The following is a 25208-nucleotide window of genomic DNA, read 5'->3' as shown; positions in this document are numbered from 1 at the left end:
AATTATTTTGGTGCAAAAAGAGAGACTGTACCCTTATATTCTAGTTTACCATTATATTCTAGTTATATAACTTTATATTCTAGTTACCGTATATTTAAGTATTAGTATGATAGGTCATTAGAATTTCTCTAATTATATGGTTGAGTCTTTAATGCCCCTCATTCTGTATAGTACCTCTATTCTATACTAAAAATCTTGTTTGTTGGAACCATGTAACTCCAACCATATTTTACCCAAAATAAAATTTTCAAATGCAAATTGCTTTGTGAAGTAACTTTAATATTAATTATAACTGCAAACTTCTTGGGCACTACAATACTCCTGAGCATGCCTGAAATTGTTTTTTAATTTTTTTTTAAATAAAAAATATTACTTTTGAACTCTTATAAGTCATGGAATCATTTCATTTGAAAATGCCCTCTAAGACCATCAAGTCCAACCTTTACCCCAGCACTGCCTAGTCCACCACTAACCCATGTCCCCAGGTGCCACACCTACCCATCTTTTAAATCCCTTCAGGGATGGTGTCCACCGCTTCCTGGGCAGTTTGTTCCAGTGCTTGACAGCTTTTCAGTGAAGAAATTTTGCCTAAATCTCCCTTGGTGCCGTTTAAGGGCATTTTCTCTTCTCCTAATGTATGCGTGTATATATGTTTTAAAAGAACATATTTTTATAACTGTTTTACCTTGTTGAGCCAACTGCCATTTAACTTAGGGGGTTGGCTGTCTTTATGAAGATTGTTCTAAGTATTCCTGTTGCTCACAATACCAGAACATGCACAGCAGCTCCTCACACCTGTTCCAGAAAAGGAACACTCTTAGAGAGTTCAGTGGAATTGTTTACAGCTTGAAAGGGTGGTTGGACTTCAGTAGAAAGGAACTGTGTTTTAAGTTGATGATGGTGATGGTGTTTTAGCCCACCCTGAATGGGTTTTAGTGAGAAGTTACTTGCAGTAGTAACCTGCTGTGGGTTTGGGTAGCAGGGGGGTGTGGGAGCTGGGCACCAGGAGCTGGGCACAGGGTGCTCCAGACGTGTGCACGAAGGGCACAGTGTGCAGCAGTCATTGAGATGGTCCTGAACGAGATTCTTGTTTCCTGTGCAAACTCTGGAGACTTTGGTCAGCTCCTGATATTATTAAATGGAAGTAAAGTGTGGAGTTTTCAGAGTATATTTAGCTTTTTCTTTGAAAGAGAAGCTCAGGGGGTATAAACATGTTCAAACTGGTGATATTCCTCTTTCTGTCATGGTTGAATCCAGGGCTTGTAACCTGGGATGTGACAGGTGGTGGTTACAAATTCATGGAAATGTTTTTCCAGGAATGTCAGGAGGAGGAAGTACACTTTTATCTCAAGTATTTTCCAATGGCTTGAGAAAGTACATTGAGTTTTTAATTTATTTTTTTTAATGGACTTGTTAAGTGCTACAAACCTGCTGCCTGAGAATTTCTAACAAAGTCAAATTATGCCCATTTTATCCCTGAGAAGGAGTTGTCTGGCCAGGATTATAACAAGCTCTTGTTAAATTTCATATTAAATTGCATTGAATCCAACCAACCAGTGTTCTCTTCCAGGTGACACTCTGAATCCAATGTAAATATCTCTTTCAAAAGTCCTTTTCTTTTCTTTCTGAGTGTGCCCTGTGGGAAATGATGAGATTAAAGATATCCAGCAGATATTTCACCTTATCTCACCTTTATCTTGTCATACCATCATAAATGTTCTAAATGAAAACAGAAAAATAGGAATTTTGTGTTTTAATTAAAGATTTTATTGGTTAGCTATAGAACTGGTAACCTCACCAGATAATCAGTTAATTTGTAATTTGCATGCAGAGTTTTCAGATTGATTGTATTAGCATCTGATTAAACTGGTTCTGATTCTTGGTTTAGGTAGTGAAATTGCTGGGTACTTTTGTTATAATACAATACCTATGGGAAGAAAGAAGCAGGTATCATACCTCCAACTTTACTATTACATGCAAATTTGAGATGTATTGACTATTACTCAAGGAAAGAAATTAGGTCATTAAATTTGCTGTTTATTTACAACCTTAGTAGAGTCTAAAACCTATAAAATTTACATTGTTTTAGTATTCTCAGAGTATAAATCATACCTTAACATGTCTTTACTCTGATGTGCAGAAAAGACAGCATTTCTCTTGCTAATAAGTCCCATTTTCTTCCTTCTAGATCTCAAAACCTTACTTTGTTTCTTAGCAAGCGTACAAGGTCTTAAGTATACAATTCAGAGTAGCTGTTCTTAGGAATAACTGTTTTCCTTAAGAAAAGAGTTGAAAGTAACTGTTTAGAAAAGCTTTATTTTAGAGAACATCAGTACTTTATATTTTTATATTGATGTGAAAGACAAATTTCTTTGCCAGGGAATAAAAAATGCATGAAATTGGAAAATAAGAAATTCATCATGGAAGGCAAAAAACTGAGCAGTGTAGCTATTTATTCTTTTTCACCTATAATGTAGATACTTGATTAAACGCTATTTTTCTGTGTGCAGATCCTCTACAGACAAAGAAAGTAAGAAAGGTGCCCCCTGGTTTGCCTTCTTCTGTAAGTACTACATTTTTTACTTGTAGCGATAAAAATCTCTTTACCTGCCGTACACAGGAATCACGCAGCTTTAGCACTAGGAGAGCTGTCTGCTGGACAGAAACAGCTAGGCCAGGTAACTGGGAGTGCTTCTGCAGGACTAAATACACATTTGATGTGGAATTTTTAGATTTCATAGCAGTGATTCGTAGCTCGCTCATATGCTCCTACCCACTTGTCCCTGTCATTCGAATTCCTCTCTTGGGAAGCGAGCTGGGCCAGGAGCTGTCAAAGAAGATCTCCTGTACAGGTCTTTTGATGTTTAATTAGTCATTATGTTGCTGAACAGGAGGACAGACAGAGATTAATAGCTGAGAATCTTAGAAATTTACATTTGTAATAATCCCAGTGGAGCTGAAGACATTAAGATTCGGAGGACACGTACAGCTCAGCTTGCCTCAGTAGGACTGAGGTTATTAATATGCATAAATCACCGAGTCAGATGTTCATTGTGAAGCCCTGGTGGATTTTAAAGCCTTCATTAAGCCTTTCCTAACTTCAGCCTAGCATCAGGAAAGCTTTCAAGCAACTAGTTTGTTGATCCCTCTTTGCTTGAAAATTTATCCTTCGAGAATAAAGGGCTTTGATAAAAAAGGTTGGAAGAGTTTTGGTGGAAAAATCATTAATGGCTGTGATAATCTAATGCTATAGGGGTGTTTTACGGTATTAAATATGCTTTATTCTTAAAAGGAAGGAAATTGTTTATAAATGAATCTGCATTTTAAAATTCACGCGAAGTGAAAAATCCCCAGTGAAGTGAAGGACAGAATTATTTTTTCCCCTGCTCAGAACAAACAGGAGGGGAGGGGGAAGCTCCGCTGCCTTGCGGGATACATCTCTTTGTTGTGTAAATGGATGTTGGGCTTTTATTTGGCAGTACTTAACACATGGTCGCAGGTGCACTTGGATGAGTCATAACTCAAAGCCGGATAGGCTGAATAGAACACACAGCACAGGCAGCAGCAATGCAGCGGGAGCAAAATGGGGCTGAGCTTTTCATTCCGTATCGAGGCTGAACTGCGGATGGTGTCTCCTAGTCCTCGCATCTCCCCTCTTCCCTCCTCGCTCTCTCCCTTCTTCCTCCCTCTGCTCACGATGATACAGGCAGGACCCGGCATCTGAAATCCTATTTTAGCAGTACTTCCAGATGGAGCTGAGATAGTGTGGATAGCCTGGGGCAGCTGTGCTCTGAACCTGCAGCCTACCTGGAAGCCAGGATTGCAGCTGCAGGCACTCTTAAAAGCTTTTGCTTGCATAAGCACTTGGGCCCCACTAGAGGCTGAATAGCTGCTTGATAAACAAAATGAACACAATGCCTCAAATCATTATTCCCGAGGCCAGGAATATTCTTCTTTCCCCCTTCCTTTTTTTTTTTTTTTTTCTCCCCATCCCTTCAGCAGCAGCTAAAAATAGTTTGGCAATTTACATTTTAACAGTTGCGTGTTATGTAGGGTGGCTTTACAGTCTAGCAGATGATTTCTGCTAGTTTAACAAAAATATATTTAAAATGTCAGAGAAGCTAAAACACATAGCAGTGCAATTTCCACGAAATTTATTACAGTAATTTTAGGCAGTAATAGAGCTTACGCTACATGTTTAATATTTAGTAGCATCAGCCAGGTAAAGAGATCATTTTGGAGAATGAATGATTCCTCTCATTTCTCTTACCAGGGTTTAATTTGAGCAAGCAGTATTTTTCAAATGGTTTTCATTTAATTCTTCTTCTGTAAGAGTGGAGACAATAAAATGCTGATAGATTTTATTTGTATTAACGTTGTATCAATCTGTGCAATTAAGCGCAGTTACTGTGAATAATCAATGATTGTGATGCTGCAGGTTTTAAGCACTGTTTCTCTGTATTTCAATGCTTTCACTGCTGAATTGGGCCTTGAAGTAAAATGGCACGTTACAAAAAAATCCAAAAAATTATATGAGATACTGCGTATGTGGAAGATGACACAAAACTAAATTTCACTGAGCATCATGAGAAATGTATATTGAGTAGGTCATTATGTAAGTGTAGTCTTTATTTTAAATTTACCTTTGTAAGAAGTCAGAATGTGTTGTGGGAAAAAGTTGCTTTAGTGCAGAGAAGTTTAATTATGATATGAAAAGTCAGAGGAAAGATTATACTTAATTTTGTTATACAAATCTGTATTTTTTAATTTTTCATTTTGTAAAATGCTGGTTTCTGCAATGTTTTTGTTAGTATAAGGCTGCCATGTCAACGGATACTCAGCAGTAATTTAATTTCCTAGATAACTGTAATTTAATAACAGTCTTTTAAGTAATAATAATTCAAAAAACCCAAACAACCCTTCCTCTAGTTTGTTTCTTTTTTCTTTGGTTTTGTATGGTACTTTCTGAAATTATTTGTTTTGAGGTTTATCTTTTTTAATGTGTTCTTATCAGGGCCCAAAGTAAAAACAGTTACAGAGAAAAGTGCTAGTGAATTGTTTGGCTCCTTTCTGGAACACAACTCAATCTGAATTTTTCATCTTACTATAAAAATTAAATGTTCCAGGCAAACGCATTTTTAAGTTTTTATGTTGTAATTTGTTAGGGGATGACTCACTGCCCAAAACGTTTTGAATGTTGAAATGTGAGCGTTTATGTTAAACTATAACTACTAAATTTAAAGTGCTCCGAGGAGGATAGAAATTAAAAACTTTTTTTTTATTTCCAAGCCAGGTTTGAGGTAGCAGCAAGAAATATGCTCAGTGAGACACATTCTCTTCAGAGACTGACAAGTGTTGTATTTCTGAGAGTTTTTCTGACTGTAGGAGTTAACTAAGCCAGACGCTAATAACACCATGTGACTCGAGAGCAGTGCAGCTCCTGGGTCAGGGAGAGCAGAGTGTCAGGGTTTCTGGAGAGCTGCTCAGGCTGCACAGGGGCACGACAGACAAGTGGGGCTGGCTCAGAAATCATCATCCAAAAATGGATGGGCTGTGAGCAGAAACCTCCTATTTACATGTAGAGGCAGGAAAGATTTCAAACTAACGTTTGTTACTAGTACCATAATCAGTGGCTCTCATGAGGTCATAATTCTAAGAAAAATAGTGTGAATATCTATCATCATTCTTTTGCTATTTAATTAGTGTCATATCAGAGAAATAACTGGAATACATTGTATCTGTTGATTCTTGTTACAGAAAATGAGCTGTGACATACAGACATAAATGTCTGCTTGTTTTCTCTGTAGTTTCTAGTAAGTATTTTGAGTATTTTAGGCTTTCCATAGTACCTGAGATGATCGGTTAATATTAAACTTTGGATTGCACTTATTTAATAAGAGTTTGTCAAATAAGTATTTTCTGATACCAGGGATTTCTTTCTAAGTTCAAACCCATATTTTTCAATACATGGAAGACAATTTGTAGTTTTATTATAGGGGTTTCTCATATCTCACCCTCTATAGTATGTGTATAGTCCATGGGTGCTAATTTCTTGCAAGAATAATTTATGGTGCAAAGATACAGCAAACTTGGTTTGCATGCATAGAACTACCCCTCCCATTTAAGGCACTTTTCTTTCGGCTTTCCTACCAGTCCTCTAGGACTGAGCTTCTAGAGATGTTTCAAAACATGTCACATAAAGATACTAATGGCACAAGAAGAAAAATAATAGATGTTACTCCCTTTTGTGTTCTCTCCTTCCTCCACCCCTTCTAAAGGGTAAAAGGAGATTATTTGAAATGGTAGAACTCAAAGTATCTTTTGAATGATTATGTGAAACACAATTTTTGAGAGATTAAAGTTTAGAGTGTATTAGAAATAATATAACGTTCACCACACTGAGTAGACTCTCTCAGTATTAGCAATTTCCGCATGTATTGAGGTAGCCTGGAGTAAAGCAATACCATTGGAATACTTTAAGTGTGTGGCTCTGAGTCAAAACTTTGGAACATCCTGGGTAGATACTTTGTATGATGTTGAACTGACTGTGATGTTGTGTTTAACTGACTTTCTAGGGAGACATTTTTTGGTAAGATTTTTTTCCCACTGCCCACAAATGTGCCCTAATGTGAAAAGCAGGACTTAGTTTGTTCAGATCTGTTCTGAACCGCCTTGAGCATTCAAGGGATACCTTCAACTGTCACTTGTCTTTAGTAGTGAGAGCTCTCAAAGACAGCAGTAACTCTCCTGACTCCTCTCCTCTGCTGCTCCTCTGTGCTTTGGAAAGTGATTCTAAATAACAAAACCGAGTAAATAAATCTTTATGGGTAATGCAACACAGAACTCACAATTTCTCCCTCATTACACAATCTTCAGTCTTCTTCTGCTTTATGCTTGTTCTTTGTCACTTGATTTATGGGATAAAGTTTTTAGGGACTTGCTAAATACTGCTTTTTAAACACTCTGTTCATCTATGAACCTGAACAAAATGCAAATGTATAAAACACCCAACCCTAAAATTATGTTACAAACCAACTAAAAAATATGTGAGATTTTATGTTTAATAAGAAAAAGGTCTGTTTTTCTGGTTAGATTATTGTAGGTTTTTTGGCCTTTATTTGAAATCTATCTGAAAACCACAGTAACCTCAGATTATAGCATCCCACCTGCTCTTTGCTACATGAGAACATTTAGCTGTCATTAAACAACCAGGCAGCCCATTGCAAAGCCTTGCTGTGAGAGTTCAGCTTGAATTAGCGCTGAATTAGGGTGAAGGTACTTGAGCAAACCTCTCTTAAAAGCTTTTTTTAAAAAATTGCAATCAGATCATTTTTCCAGACTTAACTGTCCTGTTGTCTGACTGTGGTGAACTAATGTCAGGTTGCTTAATTGAGAGATCTTCTCTGAAAATCCTGCATATACATATATCCATGATGGATATATAATGATGTCAAATAATTTCTCTGTGTTTGGATTTACTGGAGATACTTTATTTTTGAAGTTTTCATAACATATCAAACCGAGTGTATTAGATGCTCTTAAATTAGATGTAGATTTGCATAAAAGAACCATAAATTTTGTGCATAATTAGAAAAAATGTTATTAAAAAATACTGAATTGCAGATCATGTTATTTAGGGAGAAGTTAACGCGGAATTTCTGCAACTCTGCTTTTCCTCAAAGATGAATGTGTCCGTTACCACAAGTCAGTGTGGTGTTTTATAACAATAGATAAGGATACAAGCTTTTCTGAAGACTATTTCTTACTATCTTTTGCTTGATAATACTTGTGGCTTTGGTGGGAAGATTTTTATACTTGGAAAGCGGTGAGGAACGTTGTGCTGCTGGAGCTCCATGGGCTGTTGAAGTGAGCGCTTCCCTTCACCTGCTCCGCCCCGAAGTAGGGCAGGGTGCTTTGCCTGTGACCTGGCCATTTGTTAGAAACGGGCAATACAAAAACAAAACAAATGTAAAACAAAACCAAACGCTTTTTCAAAAGAACTGTACCGAAATTAAAGCGTTGCATAATCTTTAAGTAAAATTTCAGATGTAGTTGTGTCTTTACACAACGAGGCAAAGAAATTGAATTAAATAACCTCCTATTTTAGAGCCACAGTTGCTTGTGGCATCATGTTTTATAAAGCAAGCAAGTTGTTCGGTCTTGGAGACGTATTTGTGGGATTTCATTCCATTTGCACTGCTAGCTAAGGGTTAGTTGCAAGTTCTTCCTCTCTGTAAGGTGCAGGCAGATTCCTGATTGGGATGACAGAAGGATTCCCCGTTTGGCTTGTGGTAGCTCTCGGCTTCGTGCGCAAAGCGCTTTTGCCGAGCAGCGCGCTGGAGCGCAGAAGAAGGGGAGGGACGCGAGGTGCTCTATGCCGAGGCACAGTCCGCTCTCAGATTTCGCCTCGCCATGTTCCAAAGCGTCCCTGAGGGTCGCTGCCCGAATCCCGCGGCCGGGCCGGGCCGGGCCGTGCCTGTGGAGCCGCCTGCAGGCCGCTGGCTGCCAGGGCCGCGCCGCCGGAGGGAGGGCCCGGGCCCGGGCCCGAGCGGCCTGCGCCCAACGCACGGGCCCTGCGCGGCTTCACCGCTGCCTTGCGAATTACCGCAGCCTTCAAAACTCGGCCAGGGCCTGCAGAGGGTTCTAGTTAGGCAGACTTTTAGCACGTTTTGTCACGATCATCTGGCTTCTGATAGGATCGTTTATTGCCTCAGGATAATAAACGTGTTTGTTTACTTTTAAATGTAGATATGGGTAGTTAAGACCTTCCTACAGAAGCTTTCAAACTGTGAGTGCTTTATAGTTCCAGCAAAATAATAGAACTTTCTGAACTTGAGCAATATCCTAACAAAGTTATATTTGAATGACTTTGAAACAAATTTTAAAACTTCCTCTAAGAAATTATTTTGTGAGTGATTCTGAAGAATTGGATATACAGCACTTTCACCCTCGTTCTTCACATCCCAAGAAAGTATTTGTTTAATAACTTAAATATCTCATAAAATTGGATAAATTCAACTTGAACATTGAATAAATTCATTGTTATTTAGAGAACTACTAAACCAGAAAAGTCCTAGCTGCAGTCTCCTGTTAAAAAAGTAGTCATTTTTTTTATTTTTACCCATATCTGCCAGAGGTAACTGGAGTCTTTTGCAGGGAAGGGAAAAAAAAAAAAAAAAGCCCAAATCAACAACAAAAACCCCAACAACCATCCCTCAACCTTGTAATACAGCAAGGTAAAAGTAGTAAATCGCAATTAATATTCATTTAACTAGTATTTACTCTCTATTTGCTAGCTGTTCAAACCCTTTCATTTTCCCTGGTCATAGTAACATGAATGTTAAATGTGCAGTTAAAGCCAAACCCTTTGAAAAGGAAAACCACCAAGCTATTTTAGCTCTTGTGTAAATTAGTAAATTAATTTGCATAAAACATCATCCTTTGGATATTGGCAGGAGGGATTGCCTATAAAATTTAGTCTACTGGGTTATTTTAAATTGCCTTCCATACAGCTCATCTGCTCCATCTCTGCTGAGCAGCATGCTTAGTGGTTGGTTAACACAGAAGGCTATCCTTCCAGGATTTTTAAATAAATTAACATTTACTTAGCTGATGAATTACATAGAGGACAGTATAATAAGCATTGTGTTCTCCCCTGAAAACAGCCAGTTTGAAATCTTGTTTATTCTGACAGCTGCATTATGCCACATATTCAATGCATGGCTTAGCAATGGTCCTAACTCTGGCTCTGCTATAGTTAATCATCATAAATGTTGGGCTTTCAAATAAGTTATATTGGGAATCCTAAGATGTATAGATTTTTTTTTTTCCTGAATTTTTGCCGGACAGGCAGCTCAAAATTACTATGTATATTTTAGATAGCAACAGGTTGTTCTGTATCAGTTCGAGTCTCTCTCTCTCTCCTGTTTAGGTTCCAGTTTTCTTAGAACTGATAAGAACTTTATCACTTGTGAAACTTCTGTTCCTCTGTTGAACGTGGTTGAAATTGATAAGAAGTTCCAGTCTTGGACAGTGTGAGGTGAAAAGGAGACACTTCTAGGGCAGTTGCCTTTGCTTTATTTCCAAAGCTAGAGGGTTAGCCTAGCCCCATAGACATTAATGGAAGTTGGTAAGAACAAAAGATCTGGTTTCCCCATCGAAAGCAGCCTTGGGCTTTCACCATGTTACTGATTTTTTCAACAAGACTGAAGCTAACTCTTCACAAGAAGATACTTGACACTTGGATTTACACATCACAGTTGCTTTTGTTGGTGAAAGAGGAGGCTTCATTTCTAGTAGCACATAATTTAAAAAGATTGGGTGCTTTTTGTCTTAGAACAGACACATCTAAAATAACAAAACTGATAAAAGGCATTAACCTTTTTAAAGCATTTTGATATTTCAGTTTTGTGTAATATGTTTGACTAGAGAATGGCTCATCTGTTGAGACAGTTACATAACTATCTTTCATATGGTATAACATTCAGTAAACTGTAGAAATTATGTTTATTTTTTATAAATTCAAGTGATGAATTACATATGCTCTATTGTGTATTTGCTTTGTGGCTCTGACAAATGAAACAAAAATGTATTTCACATAAAAGTTTGTTTTCAGGGAGAACATGTGGTTCATTCACAAAATCTCCTAGTGTTAAAATCATCTTTGAAAATATTCTCTTACAGGTAGTTTCATTTATTTTTAGGTCAGTATTTCACTCTGCATCAGCTTCCATAATCTCTTTACATACTTTAGGAACAGGCAGTTTATTGTTTTTGACACACACTACAGGGTCATGAGTGGAAACAATTCGGGCTACAAAGTGCATGTCAGTTCAGTGCTCCTCTGCTGACGGCATGTCTGTCTGAAATCAAGTTTAAAAAATTGGCCCTGTCTCCAGCTGACTTGTTTTGTCAGGCTGAGTCATAAGATTAACCCTTGACTTGTCACCAAGGAAAAATGGAGTAAACAACAGTACCCTGTACAGTATCGCTGATCCAGCTATGATTCATTTCACTGTAACATGATTCTCTTAAGAAAACAAATTTCAGAGCAGCTGTTGCTTGGCTTAAATGAGGATTAGAAAAATTGCAACCACAAAACAAAAACTTGCTTTGGACTTCAGGAGCTTTTGGAATAGTTACTGGTAGCAAATACAGAGTTATTGCTAGCAACATAGCTTTTTTTTTTTTTTTTTTTTTTTGCAGTCTTTCAAATTCTTCCATTTTAGGTTCATATTTTATCCTGGTGAAAGTAAATTTATATGTTTTTGATACGCTGATGGAATTATGGCCTGATCCTATATGGTGAATCAATGTACCAAACGGGAGAAACAATGTTTTCATACAGTAAATGTGGAACAGATACAGTGGTATGATTCAAGCATTGGGCACTCAAGATTTTCTTCCCAGTGACATAACTGAGTGTAGGACAAATAATTTCCTTTTCGGTAAAATGCAATTGTTATCCTTTTGATTTGTGGGGAAGTAAGTCAAGAGCAAATTCATTTAGTGACTCATTATGAAGGGACCAGTTTGTCTACAACCAGATGCTTGCAATGGCGTTCCTCAGTTTTATTGATCATATTGTTGCTTTTGTCTTACCCATGTGCTGGTGAACAAAGTTAATGATTTACTCCTACTGATAAATGTTAATAGTGTTAGTAAACATTACTAGCTAATATTACCTATGTATTTTTTGCTACATTGCTCTGTACAAGTACAGGGCAGCTGTACACAGAGCAGCTGCCCACCGCTGCTGCATAGTCAAGTTAGGTTTTCCTGCTTGATGTTTTTAATTTTTCCAATTGCTTCTATAGGTGGATAATGGTTGGTATTTGAAGGGGGCTGACGGATCACGCTCTTCATCTCTAATACAACTATTTTGAAAACTGGGCCTGTGTGCATGGAGGTGCAGTAGCAATGTTGGTGATAGTCTTTACTTCAAAGAACTGACTGCAGTTACCCTGGAAGTACTTCTAATGTTTCAAAAGTTTGCATGCTAAAATTATCTTTTTTTTTAAGGGTTCTCTTACTGCTTCAAGTCTGTAAGTTGCAAGTGCCTTTTCCAACTTTTCTAAGTTGTCCATTATTCTGAAGTAGTGTTTTTCATCTAGTGCACTATAAGAAGTAGCACATGCAAAGATCTGAAGATCTTTTAGCATGCCTCATCTGTAGAGTCCTGAACATTAGTGTGAAGCTTTAAGGAATGGCATTGTTAGCTGCAAATCAAAGGTTCTTACGGACTCTCTGGGGACTGAAATGGGTCTTTGTGGTCCCTAGGGAAGAAGGAAGCCGCCAGTCACTCTGCAGGCCTGGCAATTTAATAGTCTGCAGTATAGTGATGTTCTTTTTTGCAGCTGCTGCTGCTACGCCTTTTGTATTGGAGAGGAGTTTGGTTCAGATATCATTAGCTTTGCTGCATAGTTAAACAGTTCTGGATGCGTAGTTCGACTTGCAGTAAAAATGCAAGTGTTCTTCAGCAGATGGAAACTTCAGGATGTATTTGCCAACATACTCTGAGCACGATAGTCTAATTGACGGGAAGAGTTCACCGAAAAAGCATTTAAAGCTGGAGATGGGAATATTTTTTGTCAGTGTGTATATATTCTGTATATTTATAGACACTACAGTAGTTATGTCCTGAGATAATGGACATTACACAGAGATTTTTATCTGATTGTAGTATTCAGCTGCAGTCAGTTTATCACCCTTGTGGATCTTTTTAGTTCAGAGGGTTTCACTGACACACGAGGTGCTTGGCAGAACGAACCAGACTGCTGCAACTTGCTTTCTCTCTCTGTAAATGGCTGAATTGAACTTTACCCATTTTTTTCCTAATCCTGAAATATTTTCCTGCTTTTGTCAGGAGGAAGGCAGGGAGAATTCACAGCATTGGCAGTAGACACAGCTAGAGGTGGAGAAAAGTGGTTGTGTGTTAACCTTTTTTTCCCTGGATTGAAGTTGGTATCTGACTTAGCAGAGGCTCAGTTAATAACCAGCTGTGTTCACTTGTGGAAAATAAAAAAATGTACGCCTCATTAAGAGTTAATGTTAGTTAATGCCACTGCTCAGTGAAGAAAGCAAAAGGCCTACCAGGCATTGATAGTGTGCAAATATTGAAGGATCTCTGTGCTGGAAGTTACAGTCTGTTTGCTGTATTGAATAATTCACGTTTTTGTGATGTGGCAAAGTTGTTGAGGTCCTCTCCCCTTTTCCGCCCTGTCTTGTATGGGCACGTTTGTGTGCTTTATTCATACAAAAATGTATTTTACAATATAAAGGGACCCTGGACTGGTGTTTCCAAGAGAATCCTTCCTTATAGTTTTTATACCCTATCTTAAAGATGGATTTTGGATGATTCCATAAAGTGAAAATATTTACATGAATATTATTATTATTTTTTTAATATATACCCCAAGCACGTTGTGTAAGCGATGTCTGTGTCAGGGTTGCTCCCTGCCCCAAGCTGCCCTGCTCGGAGGGGCCCGGGAGCGCTGGGTGATCGGGCTCTCCCCTGGGACTCGCTCCCAGCAGCTCCCCGCGCCATTGGGAAGCGTTTGCCAAAGTTGGAAGCAACTTTAGACAGAGCCAGATGGCCGTGTAGCTGGAGCTGCATCGAGCAGCGTCTGCACGGCCACAAGTGCTCTAATTTAATTAAAACAAAAAGCAGACGATTATCTCCGGGCTCAGGACGTGCCCATGTGCGGGTTCCCCGCGGCTCCCGGCGCGCAGGGCTGCGTGCGCCGAGCCCTGGGCGCCCGCGGGCCCGTGCGCGCCTCCTCCCGGGGCCGGGGCCGGGGCGCGGAGCGGGGACTGGCGCGCCCCCCGCGCCCAACCCCCGCGCCGGCCGGAGATGGTTCAGTCCTGCTTTGCATAAGCCGCCTTTGAGCGCTCCATGTGCGCGGCGGCGGGTGGATGCCGTGGGGAGCGGGAGGCGGCGCGCTGAGCCCGGCCCGCGCCAGCCGCGCCATGTACTGCGCCTACCCCGTGCCCGGCGTGGGCAGCAGCTCCCTCATGTACTACTACAACGGCAAGACGGTGAGGGGCCGCCTTTGTCCGGGGCCGCCGGGCCGGGCTCGCGCGAGTTCTCCGCTCCGGGGCCCCGCGGCGCGGCCGCGCCGGGGCGGGAGCTCCCCGGGGGCGCACGGCGGGTCGGGCTCTGAGGGGACCGGGCTGTGCGGGGGACCGGGCTGGGGCGGGGAGTGCTGCTTTGTGTGACGGGGGCCGGGCGGCCGCGCAACACCCGCCGAAGTTTGCGTTCCTGCGCGCCCGGGGCTTTTCTTCGGGGGTTGTAGGTTTGGCTGGGGTTGCTTTGGGTTTGTTTGTAAGCAGTGCCCTCCCCAAGCGCTGCTGGGCTGCCCTGCGCAGCGCTCCGCAGGCCCCCGGCTCCGGCGGGCCGAGCCGCGGCCAGCGCCGCGCTCCGGGCCGGCCGCCAGCGCTGCCCTGCCCGCGCCGGGCGCTCGCCGCGGGAGCTCGCAGTCATCAAATGTTCCTGCGAACGCGGGAGGGGGGCAAATAGCAGATTCCGGAGGGGGCGGAAAAAAAATCTCTGTGGATTTAACTTTGTGGAAATTGAACGGGGTATTTCTGTTTCGTGGCGGTTACTTCTAATTTTTAAATTAGAACACCGGTTCGGATTTTTGCGTACAAAAATTAGCATACGTTGGTAAATTAACAACGGTGTGTTTCTTCTAGTCTGTTTATGTTGTATGTGGTTTTGGCTTTCTTCTGTTATAAAAATAGTATTAAGTAGGAAAAGGGGAGTCCTGATACTGATCTTTTTTTGTGGCTTTTTTTTTGTTTTGTTTCTTTATTGCTGGTCCTCCTCCAGTGGGCCTGTGTGAGTTTTGCTTTCATTCGTAAACTTTTTTTTTGCCAAGACTTTTGTTCAATGGTAATTAAATTATGGATCTTTATATTCATAAAAGACGCTATGTACGAGCTTCTTGAATAACAGCAAAGACACCGGAGGAGAGGTTGGGGAATCAGTAAAATCGCTTGGTCTCTATTTCATTTCCTTTGGTATAAATGCCAGCTGTCTTTCAAATATGAAATGATTTTTCTTTCATGTCTGCTCCTAGGCTAAAACAATCTGTTTGAAGTTTTATGTGAAGATATATATAAGACTTAAGTAAAATTAACTATACAATACCCCTGAAGCAAAGGGAATATAACTTGCATGGAGTTTTGATTTTATTCTTTCTAGAGCACAGATCACTCTATTACAACATTTCTCTTTGTTCTTGTAGCAGGAAAAAAGGCTTTGATCTTATTAAGTATTTCCAGGCATATAGTAGATGTAAGTGCTGGTACTGTAGGAGGGCATGGCTTGAAAATTGATAGCATGTGCCTGTTATGGGTCAGAGGTGACCTTTATGAGCTTGAAAACTTAGTAAATAGATGACAAATCATATGATCATCCTATATCATGTTGCCCAAGGTTTTATTTAATTTTTTTTTTTTTAATATCTTAGTAACTTTTACTATTGTTGCTCCTAGGAATACTGCAAGTTGGCCTAAATTACTAATTTAAATATACATAAGGAGGTTATGTGGAGTTGTGGGATTGGTTTTTGTGTTAGTTTTTGAAGCACGCCTCTTGGTATGTATGCCAAATCTTTGTATGAACCTTTCTACAGTTAGAGAACAGTGTATACCCTAATTTTGATGTCTTAGTGCTTTTATTTGTATTGTCTGATAAATTAGTAGTTGTCAGCATGAACCTCATTGTTCAAGATGGAGATTTTTATTTAGATCATCATATTAGATTTTGGATGCTGGCATTCCTCGATGCCCGCTAATGTGTATAAAATCTGATTTATTTACTCACAAAATTAGTGAGAAATTGCAAGTAGAAAATGTGTAAACTTTTTATTAAAATATTTCTTTTCAATTTCTTTAATTTGTAAGCCAAACCAAAGGTTAGTTTTATGCTAAAAACATGCATATGAGCAGCACCCCAATAGGTGATTCGGTGGGGAGTGACACATATATTAAAGCCTGAAATATAAATGAAGGGCTTTTACTGTTAGAAGTTCATTTTTTGTAATTTCTTTTATGTTTTAGGGCGGACCCATCAAAGTAAAAAGTAGTGGTTTAATACAAATCCCTTGCTGAGAAGTAAAATTTTGCTTTTATGTCTGATAGGTGTTATAGGAAAATAATATGTATTTCAAGAATCTCCTGCAAATCAAAAGAAAAAAGACCTTATCTGTTTCATAAAGAAAATAAAGCACTTGCACTACACTAGATGTAGCCTGGGGGGTTTGTTGTTATTGTTGGGGTTTTTTTGTTTTTTTTTTTTTCACTGTTCACCTGTTGACATATAGAAAATCAGTTTTAGGAAAGCTTACAACATTTTCATGTAGAACTTTTAGGAAAAAAAATTAAAGCTACATTTAAAAGATGTTTCTATCAATAAAGTTTTATCTTCTCTTTCATTCAAGAGCCATGCTGCAGACCTCAGCCCCCCAAATAATCAAAATACCTAATCTCCATTAAAAATAAAGCTGCAGAAATATTTAGGTAGAGATAATAGCACAAATGTAAATAATGCCTTTTTGTGGTTTTATTTTATTATTATTAAAAAAAAAAAAATGCATAATTTAGGAAACACCTTCATTCACTGTGGCCTTTTCATTTAGATTTTAGGAAGTGCAACCATTAACAAACTGATATTTAATAGAGTCTGATACCATCTTTGTGTTTAAAAGTAAAATAGACTTGCATGATTCCACTGTTTTCAGTTCACCTACAAGTATGAAAATAAGTTAGTTATTTTCTAAATGTACTGTAGAATTATTTTAATATAGATGGCAATGCAGTAATGTGTCAGTTATCACCAAAATAAATAATTTTTGAAAAAAAAATTATATCACCTATTACTACTATTTCATGTGAGAATAGATTTGTGAGTATATTCACTCTATTGTTTTATTTTATGCATTTAATGGGTTGATTTAATATACCAGTCTATGTACAAGTATATTTTATTATTGAATAAATATTTATTTTTCTCATCATAGGCTGAGATTAAGCCCTTCTCCAAGGGGGAGAAGCTGCATCTTTTGCAGTAGATTTCTCCAATGCCTACTTTAAAAGGATGAAAAAAAAGTCAGGAGATATAGGTATTTCGCACATGTGTAGTGTTTTGTGATTTGCTTTTTGGTAAAGTAGCTTACACTGGGATTTTTTTGGAGAAAATACTCTTTTCCTTGAGAATTTTGAGAGCCTAAGAAGCTTTTTATAAACATATTGCTGATGAGCACATGAGTATAGATGAAGAAATACACAGAGGTGTGGGGAGAGCTGGGGATTTATTTGGGGATTTTTCAGCGCAGCAGTTGCCCGTCTCACAGCCGTCACTCTCAGCGTTAGAGCAGAGCGAAACGTTAATAATCCTGCGAGATGCGCAGATGACACGACAGCATGCCTTGCTCTGCCTGTTATGCAATAAATAACGTACTTGGGCTTCCAACGTCCACGTAAAATGTTTTCAGTTTGTAAATTTTGGAGCAACCAGGTGCTAAGATTCAGTTTTGCTTTTATTAGGACTGGGCCAGCTAGTACACAGGGAGGAAGGTACGATTAAAGCCGTTCTGTACCATATGCTGCCCACAGCAACTTACACAAGGTCAAAGCTAACATTTGTGAGTCAGGACAAATATAAGATCATCTGGAAAATCTCTAGGGGTACGTGGCTGTGGACATTGGATAAAGAGCGGTAGTAAACACTGGTCAGCTGGATTTTTATTTTCTTTCTGTTTCTCGCTCTTTTCTTTCCCCTCCCCAACCCACTAAAAAATGATAAGTTACAATTCATCAGCCCAAGAGAGTTTTCCCTGCTCCACTCCATTGGGTTGAACTGCCAATCTGCTGAGCAGTGGTCCCCTGCCAGAAGGGTGTCTTGTCTGCAACAAGCTTTATTAATGCTTTAAAGGGAAGCTTATGTCCGTTTCCTTGGGCACATGGCAGCGCCAGGGATGGGCTCAGGTGCTCCGTGGGGCAGATCTGTATTTCTCGGAACGCGCGCACCAAAGAGGAACGCGCCCCGTTTGCTCCGTGCCTGGGCTCCCGTTAGCACGTGCACGGCAGGGTCTGTGCTGGAGAAATGCAACAGTCTGTGCTGGAGGTGCAGAACCAGAGAGTGGCTTCAGAGGAGAGGGGGACAAACGGAAAAGATGGCCTGTATCCACTGCTGCGTGTGTCTGGGGCACTGCTGGTGCTGGGGATTCCTCCCACAGCTCGAGCAGCCTTCTGAAACACGGGGAACAGGTTAAGAAACAGGCGGAGTAGTTTCAACTGTTCTGGTTTTTGTTTCCTGAAAATCTGACTTTAATCAGGAATTTTTGAAGACATAGTTGCATGTGTCCCTCAGTGACAGCATGATTTGAAGAGTGTAGCGAAGAGATTTTGCTTAGGAAATAAAATACAAAAAGAATCTTCAAACACTATAAAAATACATATTTATTTCTAATGTTGTTTTTGCTGCCTTACCTTCCTTTTCTTCCCATCTATAGTTCACAATACAATAAAAATCAAAACTACTACTATTAATAATAAAACAACAAACCAGGCCAAAAGGTTTCTCTATACTGAATTTGATATTTTTGCTAAGTTTGCCTCTTGCTTTTTAGCATAACTTTAAAATTGTCATTCCCTAGGGAAGAAGCTAGGAAGTACTTGTGCTATGTATCTTTACAGTGGGATTCTGCATTTCAGAAATACCCAAATAGGCATGTATAGCATGCCTAAACTGCATAAACATTTATTTAAGATGGAATTCAGTTTAGCTACTCTAAGAACTTTGAATTTTATTCCATCCTTAAAAAATACAGTTTGATTTGCAGACAGGACTGTTACCTTAAAGGAGTCTTTTATTTTCATTTTGGATGGTGAGAAGAGTTTTTTAAATACATGAACCTTGACACCTGGTATTGGAAACAAAAGTATGTTTGAGGATGTGGTTATACTGACTTAGTACACTAGGGCTCTTCATTTTATTATCTTGCTTAAATATCAGTTAAACAAGAATTTAGACTGGATCTTGGGTTTGGTTGGGGTTTTGGGTTTTGGTGGGTTTTTTTGTTTTGTTTTTTTTGTTTTTTTTTTTTTTTTTTGAAGCTTCTGTCTTGCTGTAAGGAGGAGTTTGTAGTTAATATTCTACATTCCTGAAGTTTCAGCCTATGATTTTGTCAGAAATACAATAAACACGAAAACAAGTTTTCTTTTCCTAGGGCTGCCTTTCAGCAGAATTAGCTTTTGCTGCAAAACCTGCAGATAATACTCTGTAAAGTTTTGCCACATGTACAAATCATTCATCAGTGTGCACTTGCATGACTGATGCTGATGGAATGCAGATAGGCTACTTAGCAGAGTTTACAAGCTACGGAATAGGTTATTCATCTTTACTGGTTTCAAAAAATTCTGTCTCAAGCAGCTTGACAAATATTTTCCTGAACTTCCAAGAATTGCTAATAACTATGCTTAAATGAGTAGCATAATTCATAATTTCATAAACAGTATGTGTGATGGGAGCCTTGGTCTTGAGAAGGCATGAGCTCATCGGAAGTTAAGTTTGGTTGCTTCACTGCTGTTTTTTTAATCTGCTTTTAACATTAATATTAAACATTGATAAATATTTAAGAATTTGAAACAGGAAAATTGCCTGAGAGGATGGATGCCAACAGGAGGACTCCAAGTGTTGTATTTATTAAATGCATTTATAAGATGAGACTTGAAAGTTTTATGTAGCATAAAATTTGGTAAACCCAGATCTTCAAATTACTGTTGAAGTTATTGGCACTCATATTAGTAAAGAAAGCAACAGTGAGTGATATTTGAAATGTTTTAGATATATTAGGCCCATATAAGTTTCACAATAACGTTCATTACCTGTGGTAATCACCAAGGCAGATTTCCGAACTGGGATGATGCTTTTGTTTTGATTAAACATTTGGTGAAAATTGATGTCGTACAGCTAAGGTCTCCTCAGATCTGAAGTCAGTCCCCACCACTACCCCTCATAAGGAAATCTGAGTTGTCATCCTGCCTTTCCTGCTGGAGAGACGTAAACCAATTCAGGGTGCAAGAGAGACTGATGTGGGTCTCTGACTTGATGTCCTCTGCAGTTCGTTTGTCCTACTTGCCTCAGCGGAGGCTATCAACCCTTCAGGAGCACTGCAGCATTAGGATTGATGTATGTATTAGCACAGCTCCAAAAAAGTCGAGTCCAAGACTTGATAAGTCATGTAAAAAAACTGGTTTTGGCTTGCATTTATCGGAAGGGAATTTCCCGTTCATAATGGGAGAGTGTTTTGCTTGTCAGCATGGAGGCATGTTCGGTGCCTCTGGGCACAGCGATTTTGGGGGGATTAAAGATGGGCTCCTCTTTCTACCTGCTGGAGACAGCCCTCTTCAAGGAGACTGCGAACAGGCTGACCTTTTAACAGTATTCCTTCCTTGTCTTAGTGGGAATGTCAGCCAGGAAAAACTGGTTTGATGCCTCCTGGATGTCAGTGTTATCAGTTTAATAGCTAAAAGAGGCCGTCTTGAGCAGCCACGTCATATTTTTAACTGCCTTACTCAGCTGTTGCAGAAGAGAAAGCCCTATAAGTAGGACACCGAGTCCTACTGGGGAGCTGCACAGCCGTGCCAGCAGCCACAGGGGTACGTTTTGCTGGGTAGGGGTCCCAGTGCCTGTGGGCCTTTCGGAGTGAGCAGACCGCTGGCACTGATGAGTTGCTTCCCCACTTTAGAATAAAATTTCATCCTTTTTTGTCAGCTTTCTTATTTTAAACCTTTGTATTTTGCATCTCGTGGACTTCGGGTTAATTTTAGTAAAATGTCCCCTTTGCGTTTAAATTTTGTTTGTAGTAACGCAACACAAAAATTATGATTAGGTCATTAACCAGAAAAAACCCGGCGCTCATCTGCAGGTGATCAGATGACATCAGAGGCCTGGTTTTAATTTGTGGGTAGTTCTGATTGTAACTAAAAGAGACTCGCTCCTTTTGTGGAATTGGCTGGCTATTTCCCCACATCTGGAGTTAATGAAGTCTTTGAGACCACATCAGTTGTGTTTTGCCGCAAGAACCCTTTGATCTGAAAAATCTAGACTGGCACAAGTGCAGCTTCATAACATTGCAGCTATGTTTTTGCAGGCTATAGTTAAGATACCAAAACAAGCAGAAACTGTATGAAGTTATGTGTCTGTGCTAGGACTTTCATGTAGCTGTTTGGAAGGGCCTCTTTTACGTTTATATAATTCGTAACGTTTTTATTATGTTAATGGCCTGTACACATGTATTTGTAAATTATACATTTGCAGGAGTTTTTGAGTTTAATTCCCTTTTTGAGATAGTGTTTAATCAGTTTTTATAAATCACCCAGTTATGTTAAAATTTCAGTCTGAAGCTTGTATTTACAAATCTGCGTCGATAACGTCGCAGTTTAAAAGAAGTATGATTCGTCACTGTAGGTGACTTTGCATTAATCAGTGTACATCTCCATGGCAGTGCTAAATGTCATAAAGCTTTGTTTCCACTGCTGTCCTGTGACAGTGATAGATTATCCATCAGCTATAGCATATGCTGTGTTATTCTGCACAACAGAGAACTTGTAAACTAAGCCCAGTTTTACCTAATATGTTTGCAGTCTTATGAGTGCAAGTATTTACAATTTGACAGAGTGACATTTCTGTTAAAATATGTCTCAGGCATGGAATATACATGCATTCGTATAGAGTAAATACATATGTACTGCGAACATTGCTCAGAATGTATTGTCATTCTGTCACTCAGGTCTGGTAAGCGTCTCTATTATTTTACATTTATTCCTTAAACTGAAAAATTTCGAGTAAAATATTGAGCAGAAGCTTTCTGAAAATCTTTCTTTCAAAAAAAAAATTCATTTGTTTTCAGTAAAATCTCATGGTAAACAAGCGCGTAAGTTAAAATTTAGAGTTTTCCACTTGCCTCCTTCTGACCAGGTGTCAGTTTACCTGCTGCCCTTGTCATTGCACGGCTCATCCCGACCGCTGTGCGCTGGGGCCGTGCCCTGTGCCTTTGTCCCCATTCCACCACGGTGGAATCGCAGGGATTTTGCTGAGATGGTGTTGCTGTGGAGCGGGCCCGGGAGCGCAGTGCCTGGGTGCGGGTGATGTCAGAGGCGCTGGCTCAGGCACATCCCGGCCATTTGTTCCCACAACAGCAGGGCTGCAAAAGCGTTCGGCAGCGGGAGGAGGGGGATTGGCATGCAAATGGAGCGGGACTTGCCCACTTCACTATCCTCAATGTCCCTAGCAGAACAGTCACCCTCTGGGAGGACAATGGTTCTTTTTTTTTAGGGGAACTTAGGCTTTTTTGTTGGCTGGCTTGGTTTTTCTGGCCCTTCTCTCGCTTGGTAAACAACATCTCAGATAGACCAGGGAGAGTTGTGAATGCCGTAGAAACGTGTGTGTGCCTGTACGTGCATAGGGAGGGGATCAAAATAATCACTCGTGGATGTTAGGGCTTGGTGCACTTTCTAAGTTGCATTATATAAACTTTAAAGTTGTGAAATTATTCTTCATATATGTATTTATGAAGTCATCTGTATTTTAACAAGATAAACAGTTAAAAATACCACATTTTTTATTTCATAGCAAAAAGATGCTCCAGTTTCAATGTTACATTTTTATATTTTTTTGCTGTCGTATACGTTGATTTGCTTTTTAATTAATATATCTTCTAACACACTAATCATTGCAATATTCGATATAGAACAACTAGTTATGGGTAGAGAGTCCTCGATTCTGTGAATACTGGGCCTTGTTCGTTTTACTTAACTTATTCTTGAGCATGCTTTATATTTCTTAGAGTTGCTGCAGTGAAAGAGTTTGGCTCATTATGTTTGTTTGTCGTCATAGGTTTTTAACTTGAAAAGAAAATTTGTTGCTCGCAAGTTGAGAATGGGCATTCCACTGGTGTGTTAACACTGAAAAAACAATAATACTGCGTTTCTTTAATGCTAGGCCAGTGTGAAAATTACGTGCTCGCTGTTGCAGTTTTAAGATTATTCCTGAGGACTTGCATGCGTGTATTTCTCATGACTCTCCCAAGGCGTGCGAGTTTCTGAATGGATGATAAAACGGTCGCATTAAAACCTTTCCATTTGTCACTGGATATTCTTTTTCTTTCTGATTGTTGGGCTGCCAGCTAATTAAATATTCAAACAGGCATACAGTTGTTTTAAAATAAAATTTGTTTGGGGCCCAGTTGTTTTATCTTGCTTTTTTATCTTGAGCAACAAGTCTGTGCGAGTCGTGTACTTAGAAAGCAAAATCAGCATTCAGGCTTTTATCAGGCCACCTGGCTGAGTTGGCACACCAGAAAGTGTGTTGTTAGGATCATTCTACTGTAGTTCCTCTGTACTGTGGCAACTTGCTAAAAAGCAAATAAAACAAGGGCAACAAATGCTGCGGCTTGCTACACTGTTCTTTTTTTATTTGTGCTTTCTCTCGGTATCTCTCTGCTGTTGTGGCTTTTTTAATGCACGACACCCAGTTATTGCTAACCTGCTTTTATTGCTCTCCAATATGTAGGTGTATGCACCATCCCCGAGTTCTGATGATTTCAACAGAGAATCTCCAAGTTACCCATCTCCTAAGCCACCAAGCAGTATGTTTGCTAGCACTTTCTTTATGCAAGGTGGGTAACGTGTCACTTGTCCTTTAGGCAGAAACCTGCAGTCAGACGCTGTTTTACTGGGTGAATGAAGAAGTGTAAAGAGAGCATATTGTGCCAGAGCCTATGGTTAAGTTTTATATACTTCTGAAACCGTTAGATGAAGGGAACTGTCTGTTGATGTAAAGTTTTTCTCATGACATTAATTGCTGACTGAAATTTAAAGGGATTACACACCAGGCCAGATGGACAGAATTCCCATCCTTTGATTTGTAGGGGCTTCAGAGCAGCACACTGGAGTGATAGAGAAAAATGAGGTGGGGGCTTATTGACTCTTCTGGAATTTGACTGTACAATATCAGCTAACAGTCTTATGTTCTCAAATGCTTGTGTATCCAGCATGCCAGAAAAAAGGGGCTTGCACTGAACGAAGGGAGAGCGGAATCCATTTCCTCAGCCTCACGTCACACAATTAGCTCGTGCTGCAGTCTGGTGAGGGTTTGGAGCACAGTGAGCGCTCAGTGTCTCAGTACGGGAATTCACAGAGCACTTCAGTTTGTGCTGCAGAAGGGAAGCTGCACTGACACACAGGCTAAGGCTTATGTAATGTTGTCATTTCAGCTACTTTAATCTGATATTTTGAAAAGTTTTTATATTTTCCTGGGCTAGGGTATCTTAGACTATAAATTGCTTGTTTTAGGTAAATAGATGTTTTGCAGCGTATGTTTATGATGAGTTCTGTTTGGCCAAACTTCTTACCCCTCCACCTCCTTCCTTATTATTTCTTTCAGTCTTTTTTTTATCAACACTCTTGACTTAAATCTGGCCTTACTGAAGGTCTGTGTAATTAGCAGAAGTGCTTGGTATTTTCTCAGCTGTGGTTGGATTATATTTCAGCTATAAAGCCTCTGTTGTTTCTTTGTTTTTTTTCTTTTAATAAATATAGCAACAGTGTGGTGGCATGAAAATAGAAGATGCGGTATAAACTGGTCACCATTTCCCCAGTGATGTTAGTCGCAGTAACTGAATTCCGTATTTGTTTAAAATAATCTTCTAAAGGAATAGAGAAATCAGTATTCTTCATTAAATGTATTTTTCTTGTTTTCTTTTCTTCTGAAAAAATACTACAAAAAAAGATGGGACCCACAATTCTTCTGACCTCTGGAGTTCATCCAATGGCATGAGCCAGCCTGGCTATGGTGGGATGCTTGGAGGCTCCTCTTCCCACATGTCCCAGTCCGGCAGTTACGGCAGCCTGCACACACACGACCGTTTGGTAAGACTCAGCACACGTTCATCTCTTTGTAGTCGTGTATGGAGAGCTAACTTAGGAAAATTAACTTCTCGTTTGCTGCTCGTGTCTGTCAGTTAAAAACCCAGTTGTTGAAAATCACAAACTTCGTGTATTAGATTTATCTCCTTTTAGTTACGTCTGTTGCATAAATAAAAATCTGTGGCTGTGTAGTGGTCTGCTCAGAGGATGGATGAGTCCCTTTCTGCTGTAATAAAGAGCTGGGTGTTACATGTTTAGTATCTTAAAATATC

The 25208-nt window shown here is 39.6% G+C and overlaps 1 protein-coding gene across 11 annotated transcripts in view; it reads left to right on the top strand.

Moving 5' to 3' along the window:
- The window catches only part of TCF12 (transcription factor 12), a 160289-nt gene that overhangs the window by 106711 nt on the left and 28370 nt on the right, over positions 1-25208 (top strand). For 8 of the 11 annotated variants that reach the window (XM_040077414.2, XM_040077418.2, XM_040077419.2 and 5 more), the window contains exons 9-11: positions 2511-2563; positions 23582-23687; positions 24800-24939. In XM_040077414.2, the coding sequence (XP_039933348.1) occupies positions 2511-2563; positions 23582-23687; positions 24800-24939 (299 nt within the window). Of the gene's footprint in view, positions 1-2510; positions 2564-13904; positions 14038-23581; positions 23688-24799; positions 24940-25208 lie in introns of those variants that run through there. The other 3 variants (XM_040077422.2, XM_040077420.2, XM_040077421.2) reach the window with 2 other exon arrangements.

This window comes from Hirundo rustica, chromosome 13 (genome assembly GCF_015227805.2).
Source record: "Hirundo rustica isolate bHirRus1 chromosome 13, bHirRus1.pri.v3, whole genome shotgun sequence".
Lineage (NCBI taxonomy): Eukaryota > Metazoa > Chordata > Aves > Passeriformes > Hirundinidae > Hirundo > Hirundo rustica.
This window is presented reverse-complemented; position numbering and strand designations above follow the sequence as displayed.